At 41.2% G+C, this 19,742-nt stretch overlaps 1 protein-coding gene across 1 annotated transcript in view; it reads left to right on the top strand.

The window, feature by feature from the left end:
* The window catches only part of TM9SF3 (transmembrane 9 superfamily member 3), a 59,988-nt gene that overhangs the window by 19,644 nt on the left and 20,602 nt on the right, over positions 1-19,742 (top strand). Inside the window, exons 4-9 of the mRNA XM_040437478.1 lie at positions 3,325-3,485; positions 5,756-5,833; positions 6,540-6,671; positions 11,817-11,983; positions 13,392-13,486; positions 15,057-15,187. Coding sequence (XP_040293412.1) covers positions 3,325-3,485; positions 5,756-5,833; positions 6,540-6,671; positions 11,817-11,983; positions 13,392-13,486; positions 15,057-15,187 — 764 coding nt within the window. The remainder of the gene's footprint in view (positions 1-3,324; positions 3,486-5,755; positions 5,834-6,539; positions 6,672-11,816; positions 11,984-13,391; positions 13,487-15,056; positions 15,188-19,742) is intronic.

Raw genomic sequence — 19,742 nt, 5'->3', positions numbered from 1 at the left:
GGTTTATAATGGTCCAATGTGGGTACTTCTGTTATCACCTGTTTGGATATTCCAAATTGGGCTTTGATACATTGGAGCAGAGAGTTTTGAAACTATAAATCTTCTTGGGGGAAGGGCCGAGAATTGAATCATGTAGCCCGATTTGATAATTCTTAGAGCCCATGGGTTTGAAGATATTTCTTCCCAGAAAGGAAAAAACGTCTTCAGCCTTACCCCCCCCCCCCCCACCCTGGCGTCACTGATTTTCGTTTCCCTTCTGAAATGAGGAAACCCCTTCCTCTCCCTCCTTTAGGGTAGCTATAACACCCCGTTTTCCCTTTACCACTGTAGGGTCTGTTCTGATTAGAGGAGGCACGAAAGGGATATTTCCTTTTGTAGACTTTTTCCTCTAGAAACCCTTTCTTTTTATCAGAAGCCTTCTCAAGGATTTGATCTAATTCAGGTCCGAATATATATTCACCTGAGAAAGGAATAGAACAGAGTTTTGATTGTCTCCAGACCAACATTTTACCCAAAGGGCTCTCCGAGCCGCATTTGAGAGTCCCGCGTCCTTGGCCGCAAAACGTACGGATTCTGCGGAGACATCCGCTAGGAATGCCGTGGCGAGTTTTAAAAGGGGGAGCGCATTTAGAACTTCATTATTAGAGACTCGATTTTCTAACTCTGAAAGCCTTACAAACATGGACCTGGCTACGGAGGTAGCAGCTATGTTAGATTTTAGATTGTACATAGCAGCGTCCCAGGAATAAATAAAAAAAACGCTGTACAACCCCTGTAAAGTGTTTGTAGCATCCAGGCTAATGTCTGGGCATTCCTCAAAAGAGAAATGGTGATTAACCCCTTAAGGACTTGGCCCTATTTCACCTTACGGACTTGGCCATTTTTTGCAAATCTGACCAGTGTCACTTTAAGTGCTGATAACTTTTAAAACGCTTTTTTCATCACATATTGTACTTCATGACACTGGTAAAATGAAGTCAACAAAATTCATTTTTATTTATAAAAAAATACCAAATTGACCAAATTATTATTATTTTTTTTTAATTGCAAATTTCCAAGTTTCAATTTCTCTACTTCTATAATACATAGTAATACCTCCAAAAATAGTTATTACTTATCATTCCCAAAATGATCCAAAACATGAAGTAGACATATGGGAAATGTAATGAATTTTTTTGGGGATGTTACAAGGCTTAGAAGTTTAGAAACAAATCTTCAAAAACCCAATTTTTAGGGACCAGTTCAGGTCTGAAGTCACTTTGCGAGGCTTACATAATGGAAACCACCCAAAAATGACCCCATTCTAGAAACTACACCCCTCAAGGTATTCAAAATGATTTTACAAACTTTGTTAACCCTTTAGGTGTTCCACAAGAATTAATGAAAAATAGAGATACAATTTCAAAATTTCACTTTTTTGGCAGATTTTCCATTTTAATAATTTTTTTCCAGTTACAAAGCAAGGGTTAACAGCCAAACCAAACTCAATATTTATGGCCCTGATTCTGTAGTTTACAGAAACACCCCATATGTGGTCGTAAACTACTGTACGGGCACACGGCAGGGCGCAGAAGGAAAGGAACGCCATACGGTTTTTGGAAGGCAGATTTTGCTGTTTTTTTTTACACCATGTCCCATTTGAAGTCCCCCTGATGCACCCCTAGAGTAGAAACTCCAAGAAAGTGGCCCCATTTTAGAAACTACGGGATAGGGTGGCAGTATTGTTGGTACTAGTTTAGGGTACATATGATTTTTGGTTGCTCTATATTACACTTTTTGTGAGGCAATATAACAAGAAAGGGCTGTTTTGGCACCGTTTTTATTTTTTTGCTATTTACAACATTCACCTGACAGGTTAGATCATGTGATATTTTTATAGGCCAAGTTGTCACGGATGCGGCGATACTGAATATGTATACTATTTTTTATTTATGTAAGTTATACACTGATTTCTTTTTTGAAGCAAAAAAAATCATGTTTTAGTGTTTCCATAGTCTGAGAGCCATAATTTTTAGTTTTTGGACGATTATCTTAGGTAGGGTCTCATTTTTTGCGGGTAGAGATGACTGGCACTATTTTGGGGTGCATATGACTTTTTGATCGCTTGCTATTACACTTTTTGTAATGTAAGGTGACAAAAAATGGTTTATTTGGCACAGTTTTTATTTTTTACGGTGTTCATCTGAGGGGTTAGGTCATGTGATATTTTTATAGAACCGGTCGATACGAACCCGGCGATACCAAATATGTATACTTTTTATTTATTTATGTAAGTTTTACACAATAGCAGCTTTTTTTTAAACAAAAAAAATGTTTGTCTCCATATTCTGAGCCATAGTTTTTTTTAATTTTTGGGCGATTGTCTCAGGTAGGGGCTAATTTTTTGCGGGATGAGGTGACTGGTACTATTTTGGTGGGCAAACGTCTTTTTGATCGCTTGCTGTTGTACTTTTTGTGATGTAACTTTATTTGGGGAAAATGATGTTTTTGTTTGTTTTTACTTGAAACTTTTTAAAAAAAATTTGGGGAAAACTTTGTTTTTCACTTTATTTTTTGTCCCACTTTGGGACTTGAACTTTTGGGGGTCTAATCCTTTACAATGCATTCCAATACTTCTGTATTGGAATGCATTGGCTGTATGAGTAATACTGTGTGTATTACTCATACAGCTTCCGGCCTGTGAGATAAGTGCGTTTGCAGCGCACTTATCGCATAAATCCATTGTCTCCCTAATACCCAAAAGGAAGCCATAATTTGGTATACGCCGGTATACATGGTTCTTCTTATTTGGAATAGTGCAGCAGCCAGCACTATTCCATATAGAGGTGCCCAGTAAAATAAAAAAGCATAGCATACATTTTTACATTGGAAGCCTAGACAGGAGATATGGCATTGTTTGCCTAGACAGTGGAATCCATCATTCGTTATAGATATATAGATGCACACACTTGGGGTACACTGCAGAACACAGTGCAAAAAAAGATCTTATTTCAATAAAGAATTTCACACATTGGGCTCCGTTTTCTAATTGCGCTACTTGTGTAGCTGATAACTGGCACTGCTGTGTGTAAGGATAGAAATGGTAGAGGGGTTATCTGACAACGACAACCACTTTTTAGGATGTAACCGACCATTCAATAATCTGCTGTCTGGTTCTATGATCAAATACATTAGGGTATTACAGTAGTGTCCGCTGTGGGGCTCAGTCGTGGTGATCTGTTCTAAATATATATAATATATATTACAATATATAATGAACTCTCAGAAGCCATACATATTTTTTTTAAACTAATATCTTTTTTTTTTTTTTTTTTTTTACTTCAGGAATTGTAGGTGAAGCTGATGAAAATGGAGAAGATTACTATCTTTTCACATATAAAAAGCTTGAGATTGGATATAATGGAAACCGAATTGTGGATGTCAATCTCACAAGTGAAGGAAAAGTCAAGTTGGTCCCAAACACCAAGGTTCCAATGTCCTACTCAGTGAGTTAGCAGAATCCTCCAGTTCTTATCACATGTTTCTTTTCCCGGCTTGACAGAGAACTTCATTGTGTTACTCAATAGGGGCCTGACCTGACACTAAAGGTGGATTAAGGCTACTTTCACACTCCGCGTTTTGGCTTTCCGTTTGTGCGATCTGTTCAGAGCTCTCACAAGCGGTCCAAAACTGAGTTTTGTCCTAATGCATTCTGAATGTAAAAGGATCCGCTCAGAATGCATCAGTTTCCTCCATTCAGTCTCCATTCCGCTCTGGAGGCGGACACCAAAACGCTGCCTGCAGCGTTTTGCTGTCCGCCTGATGACGCAGAGCCAAACGTCCTGGCACACAATGTAAGTCAATGGGGACGGATCCGTTTTCTCTGACACAATCTGGCTCAATAGAAAACGGATCCGTCTCCCATTGACTTTCAATGGAGTTCATGATGGATCTGTCATGGCTATAGAAGACCTAATGCAAACAGATCGGTTCATGATGGATGCATGCGGTTATATTATTGTAACGGATCTGTTTTTGCAGATCCATGACGGATCCGCCCAAAACGCGAGTGTGAAAGTAGCCTTACATTGGCAGATTATCCTGCAAACGCTCGTTCCAAAAAATCTGCCCGTCTGAAGGTGCAGCAGATCACCCGATGAACGAGCGAAACTCTTGCTAATCGGGTGAACATGTCATTTGAGCAGGCACCAAAATTATGGTTTCTCAGTGGCAGATTGTGCTGTCTAAACAGTGACCAGCTACCCAAAAACAATGGAGCTATAATGAGGACAAGCGACTATTTCTCATTCTCATACTGTGGAGGAGATTGTTTGATGTAATAGTAGAGGTCTCCTTTAGGCCTCTTTCACACAGGAGTTGCGGGAGACGTGCGGGAAAAGATGCGTGATTTTCTTTCCCTGAGAGTGCAAAGCGTTTTCTGGCGTAAAAGAATGATATCCACACCAGCTCGAAGCTGGCGTAGATTTTGCTTAAGGCACATGGACTGCTGGAGGATGCATATGCGCCTTGTCGTAAATTAGGTGCATCCTCCAGCAGAACAGGGGGTATCATAGACCCCTTCTCCCCGCCACCTCTGGTTCAGTTCCAACTAGTACCTCGGAACGAACCCGAGTTCTGTTCCAAGTTTTAAAGTGGTTTTCCACTTCAATCAATTACAGAAGTTATTCAACTTTGCGAATAACTAACTGGCCCATGCAGATCTCTGTACAGTATTAATCTGAAGTTATGAAAGAAAGACTTCGGATGTAACATCCGAAGCTCTCTTCGCTAGTTTCACCATTGCAGTTGTTGCACCCAAGCACCACTTGCTGTCTCTCTTCTCTGCCACTACATTATCCTGTCAAGCAACCAACGAGGGAGAGGCTAGCCACAGAAAGGAGTGGAGCTTGGAGCAACGGTGATGCCCTCATTGCACCAAAGGACTAATTTGCATATTAATAAACTTGATAACTGGGGAATAGAGCATCAGATCAACAAAAGCTTTAATCGGGTAAACCCTTAGCTATATGTCTATGCAAGCAGTTGGATAGTGAGGTCGCTGGTGACAGATTTCCTTTAAAGGGCATCTGTCAGCAGATTTGTACCTATGACACTGGCTGACCTGTTACTTCTGCGCTTGGCAGCTGAAGGCATCTGTGTTGGTACAATATTCAAATGTGCCCACATTGCTGAGAAAAATGTTTAACTGCAGCGCTCTCTGCACTTTAGCAGCGGTCAGGGCCTGGTGTGATCGTGTTTACACTGCACCTGGCCCTGTCAAAGTGCAGAGGGTGCGGCAGTTGCAGAGCAAACAAAGCCTCTAGGAGCAATGGCAACGCCCCCCTTGCTCCTAAAGGCTCATTTGCATATATTAAAGCACTTTTCTCTGCAATGCAAGCACATATGAACATGGGGCTGACACGGATGCCTTCAGCTGCCAAGTGCACATGTAACAGGTCAGCCAGTTTCATGGGTACAAATCTGCTGACAGATGCCCTTTCAGTTTGTACCTAGGAACTTGTTTCCACTATTGTCAGCAAATAGACAAGGATTGGCTTCCTGTTTTGTACTGTGTTCTTTTTAGTGTTGTCAAAGACAATAGAGAGGGAACATTTGTAGTGATTAGATATACTGGACCCATTTGTGCAACAAAAAAAGTAATGTTCTAGATTAATGAGTTGCCCCCTGGGTTTTACCATTTGATGCAGTTGTACAGATTATTGAGATTAACCCATCTTTATGCAAATGCTAAATGGATATTCCACTTCTCTTTTAGGTTAAGTGGAAAAGGTCTGATGTTCGATTCGAAGATAGATTTGACAAGTACCTTGATCCCTCGTTCTTCCAGCACAGAGTACGTATCTTCCAGCTGATCAAATAATCATATGGTTTCCTTGTGAATAAACAAAGTCCACAACTTTGTAGTTTCAATCTAAAAGTTAGATCATATTATTTATTTTAATTTTTTTTTACGCTCTGTTCACATCATGTTTAGAACCCGTGTCTGAGGTCTACATTGGAAGCCTGCTGTATACCTTTGTATGGAATAGTGTCACCTACAATACTAACACAAATATCACAAAAAAAGGCGTATCAACTCATACTGGCCCGACAGGCTTAATGGGCCAGATATTGACCTCTGTTGGATGACTGGAGCCTGATGAATACGTTTGCTGTATATGTCAGGAACTTTGCCTGGTGTGTACACCAAATGTAGGTGTAATGAAAAGCTGACACGACTGCATGGCACTGGCCTAAAAATTTCTGTTTGTGCTCAACTTGTAGCCTTTAATTGGAAGTTGCATTCAGGTTTGAGTGAGTGGTGATAGTTTAAGACCCTTACCGTTTCTCCTATGTCACATGCTCGGTCGGTGCGTATGGTAGGCTTCAGGCAGGATGCGAACAGAGCCGTACTTTGAACATATACATTATTATGGCAATTAGAATGAACATTCATTGAAAGTAAAAGGAACATTTTGATTTCACACATCTTAAATTGGGGAGTAGGAATATTAATTTTTTCTCAGGTATATTAACTATACATTTTTTTTCCCCCCTAGATACACTGGTTTTCAATCTTCAATTCTTTCATGATGGTTATTTTCTTGGTGGGATTGGTGTCCATGATTCTCATGAGAACCTTGAGGAAAGATTATGCCCGATACAGCAAGGAAGAAGAAATGGATGACATGGTATGCATGTTTACAAATGTCTGCACCGCCACAGATTGGCTTCACGTATTCTGTGATCTTTAAAGCCATATTATTCCCTGTTCTAGCTTCACAGCTAGATGCATTTCACTCAGAAGCAGGGGGCGTCAAACTTCTGTCAACACTGATGTACAACAAACAGTTGTTTTATCAGGCTCAGCTGGCTCTGACACACCTCCACTTCCCCTCAGCCGTATTTTGAGTTTGTTAGGCCAGGGGCGGATCTTGCCTAACAAAAGGTAGTGGACTGCAACTTAGGTGAAATTGAGACCCCAAGTGGCCATTACTTTACAGCTTTTTTCAGGTGGATGCAGGGACATTTTTTAAATTTAAGTGATTTTAGAAATTTGTTAAGTACACCATTCTCAATTAAATTGTGTAACAGTACAGTGACCCTTCAGAAGGTCATTATTCTTATGATTAGGGACCTTTTATACCCACATTCCCTCCTACAGGTTTGTCAGAAATGAGTAGTTATGTACTCATTAAGGACGTAGTACTTGAAGTGGATAGTGATCCCAAAGAGTATTGATTTAGTGGAAGAAAATGGTTTAAAATAACTATGTATGTGTAATAATTGAGACTAGAATAAGAATTTATGTGCATGACAGTAAAATATTCCTTATGGCACTCTCCGGTTGCACATGCACCTTATTTTTTCCATATGTTTCTGTAATGTGTTCAGTATGATTACCTTTTTTTGTTCTTTATGAAAACAGATGGCGTGAACTAATATTTTCAAGATATCCAGAATTAAAACAGCACTACTGACTTCTCTTGATTTCATAGTCCATAAGGTAGCAGTGCCAGCAGTGTTGGGACCTAGCCTTTGAGCCCCTTGTACACAAGTAAGAGAAGAATACTGCAAGCATGTGCACATATCTTGGTTAATAAACCTCAAGTATCTTTGAAGACATGGAGTGCTCCAATATTCTTCTCTTACTAATGTTTTCCAGATATTTTTCTAAGGCCAGTTAGACATGAGCGTGTTGGGCCTAGGAAATATGCTCCTTGTGACAACGGTGTTTCCTGAGCGCAGGTCTAATGTACTATACTCACACGATGCTTTGAGGATGGTAGACCCGCAATCTTAGCTGTAACTCACAGCATCCTATATTATTTTAATTCGGTGAGATTGGTTACTTCTCATATGACCCAATCTGAGAAATGCAGGCATCAGAATGAACATGCTTGTGTGAAAACAGGCTAATGTGCACACCTGTAGTTTAGGGGTCAAAAACATTACATACAAGTGCGGAGATTTCCTTGGATGTGGGACCATATTAACAAATCCATTTTCACATTCTTCACTGACTATCAGATTACATCAGCCTCCATATTGCATTCAACAGAGCGTTCCACAGTAAGCATTTTTTATACTGACACAAAAATGGCATCACAGAGCTACATGACACATACAAGTTAAAGGGGTTATCCAATGTCTAAAACATGCCCCCCCATGCCCGTGCCCCTCAGATTATACTTATCCCGCTCTCGACACCGGCGTCGCTTCAGATGGCCGCCGCTGCATATCTGGCGTGTGGATCAAAACATCTGGCGACGGGGGGGAGCAGCCAACAGCAGGCCATGATGGGGACGAAAATAAAAATAAAAACAGGCACTCACCAGCTGGTATGTCTATATAGTAGAATGTTTATATAAAATATCACATAAAATATCACATAAAATATAAAATACAAAATAAAATGCAATGTATCATAATATGCACTGGGGTTGGCACATATATTATATCACATCCGCTCTGTTGCGCAAAATACAAATATTATAGCGATATATTTCAGAAGAGTTGCTTCAATATGATGGAAAAAGAAAAAGAAAAAAAGTGATACTATGTATGATAAATAAGATCAAAAATCTGTGACAGAAATGTCCCGTATAAGGATTAATACCTGTGAATGAAGGGTTATTCAAAAGTGAAAAAAACTGCTGAATGAGCAGCTGTAAAGAACTTGCATGTGTCTTCTTAGGTGATAATTGTGTCCATGTAGATTGATTTAGCAACTAATGTAGCGCTAATATAGAGATGTGAACCATCCGGTTTCACCAGCATACAAAGTCCGCACTCAGGGTTCAGTATATATTGAAGTAGACGGGTTTTATGAATGGGGCGTCCCCCTATCCGTGAACCCTCTTACCTTGCCCTTTTAGAATGCCTGTGTGATTTATGCTGCCAATGGTCGCTGGATCCTTTATGTCACGATGTGGGATCCGGTACTTTAAATTCACTGCTTACTGCCCTCCGGTCTCGGCGTTCCACGTGATGTCTTTGCGTGTCGCCTTCCAGGAAGTAATGTGCAGGGATCGCGTAGTCTCGCGATAAGTCTAACCAGTTTCGCTTTCACTGGTATCCAGATCACCAACAATGTGCTTGTATTGACCAACGATGTATAGGTCTCTTTCCTCGGGTTAGGGTGGGTAATTTGTAGCTTGCAGGACCAGCCAGACGCGTTTCGAGGGGTCTCCCTCTTCCTCAGTGGCTATATTGCAAGTGCTACTACCCTCTTCTTTATATGCTCCAGTGTTCACAAACCCCACCCTACACCCAGCATGAATGAATTATCCTCTAATTGGGCAATTTGCCTTATCCTCAGTGCATAGTGTTACATATATATCTCTATAGACAGTTTTACTTTTATTACAACTTATATTCTTAATAAAGTTAAAATAATGCATTAAAATATTTAATTTAAGGCACAAAAAGTCAGTATTCCTTATTTTCAGACAACCTTTATTTTTATATATATGTATATATATATTTTTATATGTTTTCTTATTGTTTTAAAATCTTCCTGTTATTTAAAATTTCATATTCATATTGTATAATGTTCCCATATATAGGGTTCCTCCAATCGTATCAAAAAAACAAAAAAACGCATCTAACTCCAAAAAAACGCAAAAATTTATTATTTTTTTTTTTTTTTGCAGATTCCACTTTCTCATGTCTATTCCTGTTATCCCTCATCACTTGGGAACAAAATTCATCAATCTTAAAGGATATTGTTGAATAATTCAATTTTTGTTCTTATTATTTTTATTTTTATTTTATTTTTATGGGATATTTGCCTCTTCTATCCATTAATACTCCAGAATACCGAATAACTTAATGGATAGAAGAGGCAAATATCCCATAAAAATAAAATAAAAATAATAAGAACAAAAATTGAATTATTCAACAATATCCTTTAAGATTGATGAATTTTGTTCCCAAGTGATGAGGGATAACAGGAATAGACATGAGAAAGTGGAATCTGCAAAAAAAAAAAATAATAATAAATTTTTGCAAAAAACGCACCAAAACGCATTAAAAACGCATTAAAAACGCATATGCGTTTTTTTGTTTTTTTGATACGATTGGAGGAACCCTATATATGGGAACATTATACAATATGAATATGAAATTTTAAATAACAGGAAGATTTTAAAACAATAAGAAAACATATAAAAATATATATATACATATATATAAAAATAAAGGTTGTCTGAAAATAAGGAATACTGACTTTTTGTGCCTTAAATTAAATATTTTAATGCATTATTTTAACTTTATTAAGAATATAAGTTGTAATAAAAGTAAAACTGTCTATAGAGATATATATGTAACACTATGCACTGAGGATAAGGCAAATTGCCCAATTAGAGGATAATTCATTCATGCTGGGTGTGGGGTGGGGTTTGTGAACACTGGAGCATATAAAGAAGAGGGTAGTAGCACTTGCAATATAGCCACTGAGGAAGAGGGAGACCCCTCGAAACGCGTCTGGCTGGTCCTGCAAGCTACAAATTACCCACCCTAACCCGAGGAAAGAGACCTATACATCGTTGGTCAATACAAGCACATTGTTGGTGATCTGGATACCAGTGAAAGCGAAACTGGTTAGACTTATCGCGAGACTACGCGATCCCTGCACATCACTTCCTGGAAGGCGACACGCAAAGACATCACGTGGAACGCCGAGACCGGAGGGCAGTAAGCAGTGAATTTAAAGTACCGGATCCCACATCGTGACATAAAGGATCCAGCGACCATTGGCAGCATAAATCACACAGGCATTCTAAAAGGTCAAGGTAAGAGGGTTCACGGATAGGGGGACGCCCCATTCATAAAACCCGTCTACTTCAATATATACTGAACCCTGAGTGCGGACTTTGTATGCTGGTGAAACCGGATGGTTCACATCTCTATATTAGCGCTACATTAGTTGCTAAATCAATCTACATGGACACAATTATCACCTAAGAAGACACATGCAAGTTCTTTACAGCTGCTCATTCAGCAGTTTTTTTCTCTTTTGAATAACCCTTCATTCACAGGTATTAATCCTTATACGGGACATTTCTGTCACAGATTTTTGATCTTATTTATCATACATAGTATCACTTTTTTTCTTTTTCTTTTTCCATCATATTGAAGCAACTCTTCTGAAATATATCGCTATAATATTTGTATTTTGCGCAACAGAGCGGATGTGATATAATATATGTGCCAACCCCAGTGCATATTATGATACATTGCATTTTATTTTGTATTTTATGTGATATTTTATATAAACATTCTACTATAGACATACCAGCTGGTGAGTGCCTGTTTTTATTTTTATTTTTATTTTTGCATTTGAAGTACATTTGTTACATTGGATGAACGGGTGAGACATCCAAAAAACAGAGCACCTTAACCACGCTAACAGATAAGGGTGAGCCACGATATAATTATACTTTACTCATGATGGGGACGAGCCTCCCTAGTGTTACCCGCGATGCTAGTACCCGCGATGCTCGTCCCCGTCGCGGCCTGCTATTGACTGCCCCCCTTGTTGCTAGATGTTTTGATCCGTGCGACGGGGAGATGCAGCGGTGGCCGCGCGGACATCCGGAGCAGTGCCGGGGAGTGGGGTAAGTATGATCCATACAAGTGGCCCGGTCATTGGGGGGCATGTTTTAGACATTGGATAACCCCTTTAACCTAAGCCCGATATTACTAATCTGTACTCCATCGAGCTGATGTAATAAGAACAAATCCTGAAGATTTTTACAGGTCGGAATTTCATTTCACTGCTGTTGTACAAAAAAGTTTAAAAGGAATTCTCTGTTCATTTCTTTCAAATGCAGGATAGGGACCTAGGAGACGAGTATGGCTGGAAGCAGGTCCATGGAGATGTTTTCAGACCGTCAAGCCACCCGCTGATTTTTTCATCACTCATTGGATCAGGCTGTCAGATTTTTGCAGTGTCTCTTATTGTGATAATTGTAGCCATGATTGAGGATTTGTATACAGAGTGAGTATTACCATGCCACAGTTATCCTGCCACATTCAGTGTGTCCAGCACTTGTTAAAGGGAAATTCCAGCCAGAAATGAAGGCTCTCATGTGGGTAGGAGGGGTGATGGGGGAAACAGCAGAAACTCCTGCAAGGCTTCTTTCACACTAGCGGCAGCCTTCTCCAGAAGGCTGTTCTGGCGGGGGAACAGCCTGCCGGATCCGTGCTACCGCTAGTGCACCATGCTGCCGGAAGTCCGCTCCAGCCCCATTCACTATAATGGGAGCGGGCCGGAATAAAACTACAACATGCTGCAGTTTACTCACGTGACGAATAGGAGCATTGGAAACTGTGTAGTGCGCTGGGCTGTTTCTGTAGTTCTGACCTCATCTTGCCGCTGTGAGTATTGGAGGTGCTTCCTTCTAGACTTAGATATAGGTCTCTGAGGTGGGACCCACATCCATCAGGCATTTATTGTGTATTCTGTGGACATGCCATAAATGTTTGAGATGAGCTTACCCCTTTAAAGATTTTGGTTCTTTTAAACTGATGGCCTAGCTTTAGCATAGTCAATCAGTATTAGATTGGTGGAGGCCCTTCTTTCAGCACCCCACCTATCACCTGCCTGGGGGGGGGGGGGGGCATAGCTCTTCGGTCACAGTTGTGCCTTATTTATCATTTTACCTAGCATAGCCCCATAGTTTTAGTAGTGGCTGTGCCTAGTCTTACAATTTTACAGCCTTGTCCCATTGGCCCCATCCTAAGAGTGGCACTGAGCTGTAATATCAGGCATAGCCACTACTAAAAGTACAGGGCGGTGCTTTACGAAGCAATGAAGGGGACGCAGCACTTCTCTTCATTGATCGTTGGGGATGCCTCTAATATTAAACTCCTGTAGTAGACACTGTGATTGTGTGGATGGGTGGAGGGCTACTATGGAAAGTCATCTTCCAAATGAAGATCATCTTTAAAAGGAGTGAATAGCACTGAGCTGTGTCTTTTGAACAAGCGAGGGCTTGCAGCATTCACTGGAGCGCCACATCGCCTCAAATCAGCCGATCACTTGGGGTGGTGGAAGTTGGACTGGGGGGTCCAACTTCCACCACCCCATGTGATCGGCTGATTTGAGGCGATGTGGCGCTCCAGTGAATGCTGCACGCCCTCGCTTGTTCAAAAGACACAGTGGGGGCTGCTCTGATATCGGTGGACTATGATGAGCATAGTATCAAGGTACCGGAAGGACCCAATCGGCTGTAGATTGTATTGTTGTAAGGCACTTGCTTTACCATGTCTGGCATGTAGTATTGGAGATGTAGAGATGGCCTCTTCTTAAGAATATTCATCGGAATGCTTCTGTTGCTTGCCGTGAAGGTTACACTAGTATTACTCAGTATTTTTTTTAAACTTCTTTTATTTATCTTTTGCAGGAGGGGTTCAATGTTGAGCACGGCTATATTTGTCTATGCTGCCACATCACCAGTCAATGGTTACTTTGGAGGAAGTCTGTATGCTAGGCAAGGAGGTAATGCTATTGACATGATCTTGTAACGCACATTTACTGCTGTCATTAACAATGCTTTACATGCAGTACAATATCTGTGAAAAGGAGAACTCCTAAAAAAAAAAAAAATGGAGACTGTTTAACCCCTTTATACACTGACTGTAGATATCCATCAGGGCTGCTGCTTGCAAAAAGATATTTTTGTGTTCTGCAAATCATACTAATTGTGCTAACGCGTCCACGGAGAGAAGCTGGGGCATTCTGGTTCTATGTAAATGGAGTGTAATCAATGTAGAATATTTTCTGCAATTTTTTCATGTATTTCACTTTGGTCCCTCACCGTTTATAAGATATTTGTTTGTAGTCGGTGAATGCGAACATTATTTTGCATTCAGAGACCTTAAAGGGGTTGTGGAAGCAGTTTATATCGATGACCTATCCATAGGATAGGTCATCAATATCTGATCGCAATCAGCGCTACTTCCTTTTCATTACACTGCCTGTCGTTTCACTTCACTCAGGCTGCAAGGGAGACGGAGTGCCACCTCTTCAAGCAGCTGACTGCCGGGTGTCGAACCCCTGCCAATCGGATATTGATGACCCATCCTCAGGATAGGTCACATATACTGCCATGACAACTGTTTTAAGGCGCCTGTATGCACTGCGGCTGAGCTGTGGCATCCTCTTGGAGTACAGCTAATTGCTTCTCCTGTACTTGCACCGTGGAACCCTTACCAGTACAGATGTAGCACAGTAGTTGGCGTTAATCTGCTTTTGTGATAATTGTAGCCGTAATCTGCTGGTTGTGACTCTCGATTTTTTAAACGTCCTTGCCAATTCGGCACCGAGTCTACTATTGTGTGATTAAAGTTCCAAGGTATTCAACTATGGACAATTCCCTGTTGCAAGCATTGTGGAAACATAATAGATAAACTGACTCACCCCATGTGGTTATATGTTCAGGGTTGCGATTTTATAATAGTCGGATGGACGAACTATATGAAGCATTTCGATTTTAGATCAGTGTAATTCGCCATACGGTGGACTGGTTTGGTCATACAATTGTCTCTCTGTTTTTGGTGGATCGATAGCCCTTTTAAGTCTGGTCAGACTACTATCAGATCCTCTTTTTATTAAGGGCTTTTTTATGCAAATGCATGCATTTTAAAGTTTGTCATTTTATCTGTATTTTATGTTGAAATAAATGACCACCTACTCCAGATAAGTGTGAGCGCCCAGCTTTTTACTTATTTTGTTGCATATACTATAGGTTGGGTGAATCTGTTTGCTGTGAGCACCCCTCTTTGGGATCAGACGCGCTAGTGCTACCATTAGATCCCTTTTTATATGTTAATCTGCTTTTGGTTGCTCCAGCCACAGCGTGACCAACTCCTTAAGTGGTCCCGTTTGGTAAAATTTTATTTTAATTTCATTTATGTAAAAATCAAAGTAAAAGTGCAGATTAATTATAGTTTGTGTTATGAAATGAAACGCAGGAAAACCTTTACCTCTTTTGGTACAACAAGATGAAATGCACTCAGGTGGTGTCTCTTTCATGTTACAATAAGAAAGATTGTTCACTCTTTGTTAGGACGGAGGTGGATAAAGCAAATGTTCATCGGAGCTTTCCTGATACCAGCCATGGTTTGTGGGACCGCATTCTTCATCAACTTCATTGCCATCTATTACCATGCTTCCAGAGCAATCCCATTTGGAACAATGGTAAGTCACTAGTATCTTCGTATAATCTGTTCATATGTAGACGGGTAAGGTCTGTGGTAAACATTCACACAGTGAAATTTCGAGAGAGCAGCATTTTAGAGTCAGACATTTTGTTAGTCTGGGTCTAACAGCTGATCTGGTAGATGCCATATAGTATGTCACATATCTTAAAGAGGACCTGTCGTAAGTTTTAAAATGCAAATGTTTTACCTGTCCTCATTAGCGCAGTCCCCCTGAGTATAGTGGCATTTAAAAATCTTCCTTTTATGTATTTTCTTTGCATAGCTATAGCCTCCAACCCTATTTGGCGCCCTATACTAATTGAGTGATCGTCCAACTGGGCGGAAACCACCTCTCTCTTCTCTCTAGGAGGAATCTACAGAATTGCTCTGGTGCTCTCCAAGCATACTGGGCAGCCTCCGAGTAAGGCCTCTTGCACACAAACGTATTTTCATTCTGTTTCCGTTCCCTTTTTTGCGAACCGTATACTGAACCGTTCATTTCAATGGGTCCGCAAAAAAAATACGGAAGTTACGCCGTGTGCATTACGTTTCCGTATTTCCATTCCGCAAAAATATAGAACATGTCCTATTGTCCGCATTACGGACAAGGGGACAAGGATAGTACTGTTCTATTAGGGGCCAGCAGTTCCTTTCTACAAAATACGGAATGCACACGGATGTCATCCGTATTGCAGATCAGTTTTTTGCGGACCGCAAAATACATCCGTTCGTATGCATGAGGCCTAAAGCAGAAGCATACCATGTTCTCACAAAAGGGATCGGGGGCCATAGCTATGCAGTGGGGTGTAAAGATCAGATTGAAAAAAAAGCTCTCTTCTCATTGTAACAGTAAAAGCTATGCATTTATAAAATTCCTAGCTGGTCCTCTTTTTTTTTTTTTTTTTTAATCAAATCGTTTTTATTGTTTTTATGATATAATCATTTTCTGTAGACACTTATACATTTTACCATGGAACATACAAAAATAAAATACAAAAGACAATAATAAATTGCATCTTCAGGCAAAATGCCAACTACAGCAGTAAGGAATAATCGATCATGGGTACCTGAAAGTGTATACAATATACAGCATCAATACAAGATATATACCCAAACACTTTTTATGGCACAAAGCATATCCAATTAACGCTCTTGGGAAGAATAAGTTTCTGTACCGCATCCATTTTAGCTATATTACACCCTTTCCTTACCGTGGCCTCATAGGCATGCCTCAGTTGCAAATACTGATAAAACCATCTCGTGGGGACCTTAAACTCTTGTTGTATTCCCTGGAAAGATTTAAAAACATTACCCTCGATTAGTTGACCTATCCTCAGTACCTCATGGGATTCCCAATTCCTATATCCTGACAAGGACATGAATTCTGGCAATAGATTATTATTCCATATTGGGGAAAGCTCTCCAACTCCTCCCACACCTCTGAGCTGCTTCACCTTCGCCCATACTTTCTTTATAAGTTCAATAAGTAAAACTTTCTCTCTCCCTCCATGCATTCCCGCCCCCTCCAGAATACACATAAGGTCTCTACTGCCCAACCAATGCTGCAGTATCTTGCCTGTCACATCTGGAACCTGAAGATCCATCCAGCCCTTAAAGTGCTGGCACTGAGATGCCAGAAAATAAATCCAAGCATTAGGGACTGCCAAACCCCCTTCTGTCTTAGGGTATTGCAGCGTCTCTAATTTGATCCTTGCTTGACCATACTTCCATATAAGATCTCTAAATATGGAATGTATTTTCTTGAATCTGTCTAGCGGGATCCAGACAGGAGCATTATTAAGTACATACAGCAGCTGAGGCAATACTACCATTTTTAAAAGGTTCACTCTTCCCACTACTGACAGAAATAGTCTACACCAAGTTCTCACCTTGAGTCTGAAAGTAGCAAGCATGGGGGTCAGATTTAGTTCTTCAAAGTCCAGCAATCTAGGCGTCATGTATAGCCCTAAATATTTGAACTTGTTCACCCAGGGAATTCTATCATCCACTCTCTCCACTGAAAAGTCCTGTCCATCCACCGGCATCAAAGCAGATTTTTGCCAATTAATCCTTAGTCCAGAGAAATTTCCAAATCTATCTATAAGTGACATGGCAGCATCCAAGGATGACCCAGTATCGCCCAAGAAAAGCAAGGTATCGTCAGCATACATAGCCACCTTGTTCTGAACCTCACCATATCTGAACCCCACAATATGAGGTGACAGGCGTATTAGGGCTGCTAATGGCTCAATGGCCAATGCAAACAATAAGGGCGACAGTGGGCATCCCTGCCTGGTACCTCTGGCCAAATTAAAATTGTCTGACAATCCCCCATTGGCTCTAATGCGGGCTCTGGGACTTGAATATAATACCTGTACCCACTGTATGAACCGAGCTCCAAAAAAGTGAAAATCGGCCTATATTAGTCAGGAAACTTGGGATCTTTCCCAGGTTTGGGAATAACTACAATTATAGCCTCCTGCATCGAGTGTGGTAGCGAACCCGTCTCCAGTGAGTGTTCCAGTACCTTAAGCAGTTCAGGAAGAAGCACCCCCTGTAATTTCTTATATATCTCTACAGGTAATCTATCAGCCCCGGGGGCCTTACCATTCGCCATACCACCCAGTGCAGCTTCCAGTTCCTCAAGTGTAATCGGCTCTTCCAGTCTCTCCCTGTCCTCATCAGACAACACCGGCAGCTGCGCCCCTTCTAAAAAGACAGACAGAGCGTCCCCAGAACTAGGGACAGTAGATTCATACAGGGATACATAGAAACCCTTCAATATATCCAGTATTCCTTTTGTATCTTGCCTACTATTTCCGATTCCGTCCCTCAGTTCCTGTATGCAGGAGGAACCCTGTTAAGCCTGGGAAACTACAGACAGCAGATGACCTACCTTCTCACCCTCCTCAAAAGATCTTTGGCGGTAAAAACTACGCTTCCGCTCCGCGGCCTGAATTAAGTGACATCACAACTGCTCCTGAGCAACCGCCAACATCTCACTATTAACCATGGAGGGCAACCTACCAAACACCCTTTCAGCTTCAGCAACTTGTAAATGCGCCTTAACATCCGCTTCTCTAGACTTGGATTTGTGTTTACTGATTTCTTTTATTAATACTCCCCTCAAGAACGCTTTCATAGCATCCCAGACACCATGGATTGAGGCCGTCCCTGCATTAACTGTAAAGTATTCTCTAACTGCCAGAGATACCTCAGATAAATCTCCCAAAACATTCAGCCAATGTGGGTTGCATTTCCACAACCTCGGTCCCTGTCTAAGCTCCCCCAAGCACACATCAATCTGTACCAAGGAGTGGTCAGACAACGACCGAGGATGATAAACAATTCCCCGGATCAGGGGCAGCATAGAGTCATTAACAAGTGCCAGATCTATGCGTGACAATGAGTGATGCGTAGCAGATCTGCACGAATATTCGCGCCTACTAGGGTTGGGCACTCTCCACACATCCACCAAACCAGTTTCAGTCATAATATTCTTCAAAGCTGCACTTCCAGGCGATCCACCAGATCCCTCCACCCGACATCTATCCAAACAATCATCCGGCGTGCAATTAAAATCCCCCACTAGTAGCCACGGCAACCCAGGGAAGTCCGCCACAAACGACATAATTGCACGCACCAAAGGAGAAGCAAATGGCGGTGGCACATAAACTGACACCAACACCATCTGAATCCCATCAATCTTACATACTATACAGACATACCTGCCCTCATCATCTACACACTGCTGCATATGTTCATACCTGATACTCTTGTGTACTAAGACACTCACTCCCCTGGAATGTGAGGAATGCGTTGCATGTACCACCTGACCCACCCAGTTTTTGCTCAACCATTGTACAGTGTCACTAGTCAGATGCGTTTCCTGCAGGCAAAAGATGGCAGGCTGAAAACGCCCTAAATAGTGAAAAATGCTCAATCTTTTTCTTGCATCAGCCATACCCCTCACATTCCAGCTCAAAACTTTAATCACCTGTGTCATGGTAGAACATAATGACATATCTGCATCTCACACCCCACTCAAACCTCATCCATTCAGATTTCTCACCCCTTATCTTACTCCTAACTAACTCCCTACCCTCCCACCCCCCCATTATCAGAATACTACAAATGGAGACAACTACCTCCACTGTTTCACCCCTAAACCCAAAAACCGGGCGCTCACTGAGCAACTTGCCCTCAAGTGAATCACAGTCATCCTTAACTCTATCAGAACCCTCCCTTAAGCAGAGAATCCTCTCCACAGTAGGGAAACACTTCATTTTCTCCCCTAACCGCCTACTCCCACTTCAAAATCTAACATGTGGTAGCATTGTAAAGTACACTTCTTAACTGGTGTAACATTAAAGTGACAATAAAATGCAAACATATATAGAGATTAAACCAGGCAACACATCTGTCTCCTTCAAGTGTCCGGGGCCCCATTTCTCAGTTGTCTTTCGTGGACGTCCAGCCACTGTGCCGCCTCCTCCGGATCCTCAAAGAATCTGGTGGATCCGAGTGCCACAACACGTAATTTCGCAGGAAAC

Source organism: Bufo bufo, chromosome 6 (genome assembly GCF_905171765.1).
Source record: "Bufo bufo chromosome 6, aBufBuf1.1, whole genome shotgun sequence".
NCBI lineage: Eukaryota > Metazoa > Chordata > Amphibia > Anura > Bufonidae > Bufo > Bufo bufo.
This window is presented reverse-complemented; position numbering and strand designations above follow the sequence as displayed.